An 859-nucleotide genomic window follows, 5' to 3' on the forward strand; every position below is an offset into this window, starting at 1 on the left:
TCCTGAATTCGGCCCTCTCTGATGCCCTCAAAAATGACCCTGATTCCATTGCTGTCCTGATGCGTTTCTTAAAGAGAAGCAACTTCCTTAAAGAACTGTACCCTTATTTATTTGCCGCGTGTTAGTAGGGTATTTCACAATGCTCATTCCCACTGTATTTGACACTTACCAATGGAGGGTCTCACAATAGCTATGGGCAGTTTATCTCCTTTACTTCTAACCACATCCTCGGCAACACATTTGGTAAGGGCGTAAGCGTTGGGCCACTCTCCCAGTATGCTGGTAGGGAGAGAGACAAGAGAGGGGAATAAATAAATACCTTGTAGTTTGGATGGTTGTGTGATTAGTTAATTAATGAAACTCATTTCTTTCATTAATTAGGTAATGAAAGAAATGAATCAATTGAAAGTTCATTACCTACGACTTTAATCAATATTAACGTCAGCCTAGTAAACGTGGAGGGCAGCATGTCTGCCATGTAAGCGCTAGGTCGTGGGTTCAATGACTGGGGGGCAAATTTTATCTCAAACAGATAAGGTTCGGTCTCGGAACGGCTGGCTTTCTCCTATCCTGTCCTTCCCTATTCCCTTTCGGACGATAAGGCCTCCGTTGTTACAGTTCCCTCTATGAAATTTATTATTATTTAAATAAATCTTTACAATGATCTTTACAATAAGCATAGATAGGAGAATGGATAAAATGTATATTGTAAATTAAAAAAATAAATAATATTCAAAATCAAAATATTATTTTTAAGCGTCCTTAACCCTTTTCCAGCACCGTTATTACAATTATAACTCACCCGGGCGTGATTTTGGTGAGCATTTCTTCACTCAGTGTCTCTGCCATGAGGGTTAAC

At 39.2% G+C, this 859-nt stretch overlaps 1 protein-coding gene across 1 annotated transcript; it reads right to left on the reverse strand.

Annotated features, from left to right (window-relative positions):
• Nucleotides 1–77: 77 nt before the first annotated feature.
• Nucleotides 78–853, reverse strand: LOC113473266 (fatty acyl-CoA reductase 2-like). The gene is made up of 2 exons (XM_026832963.1): nucleotides 803–853; nucleotides 78–279 (listed from the first exon to the last, which is right to left on the reverse strand). Exons 1-2 carry the CDS (start codon nucleotides 847–849, stop codon nucleotides 144–146), a joined length of 183 nt encoding a protein of 60 aa, XP_026688764.1. The 5' UTR covers nucleotides 850–853; the 3' UTR covers nucleotides 78–143.
• Nucleotides 854–859: the final 6 nt, after the last annotated feature.

This window comes from Diaphorina citri, unplaced genomic scaffold (assembly GCF_000475195.1).
Source record: "Diaphorina citri unplaced genomic scaffold, Diaci psyllid genome assembly version 1.1 scaffold21909, whole genome shotgun sequence".
NCBI classification, from domain to species: Eukaryota; Metazoa; Arthropoda; class Insecta; order Hemiptera; family Psyllidae; genus Diaphorina; species Diaphorina citri.

Coding starts and splice junctions, on each gene's coding strand:
- LOC113473266 (XM_026832963.1), bottom strand. CDS start 849: ATGGCAGAGACACTGAGTGAAGAAATGCTCACCAAAATCACGCCCGG. Junction 280..802: donor CTCACCAAAATCACGCCCGG/GTGAGTTATAAT, acceptor TCTCCCTACCAG/CATACTGGGAGAGTGGCCCA.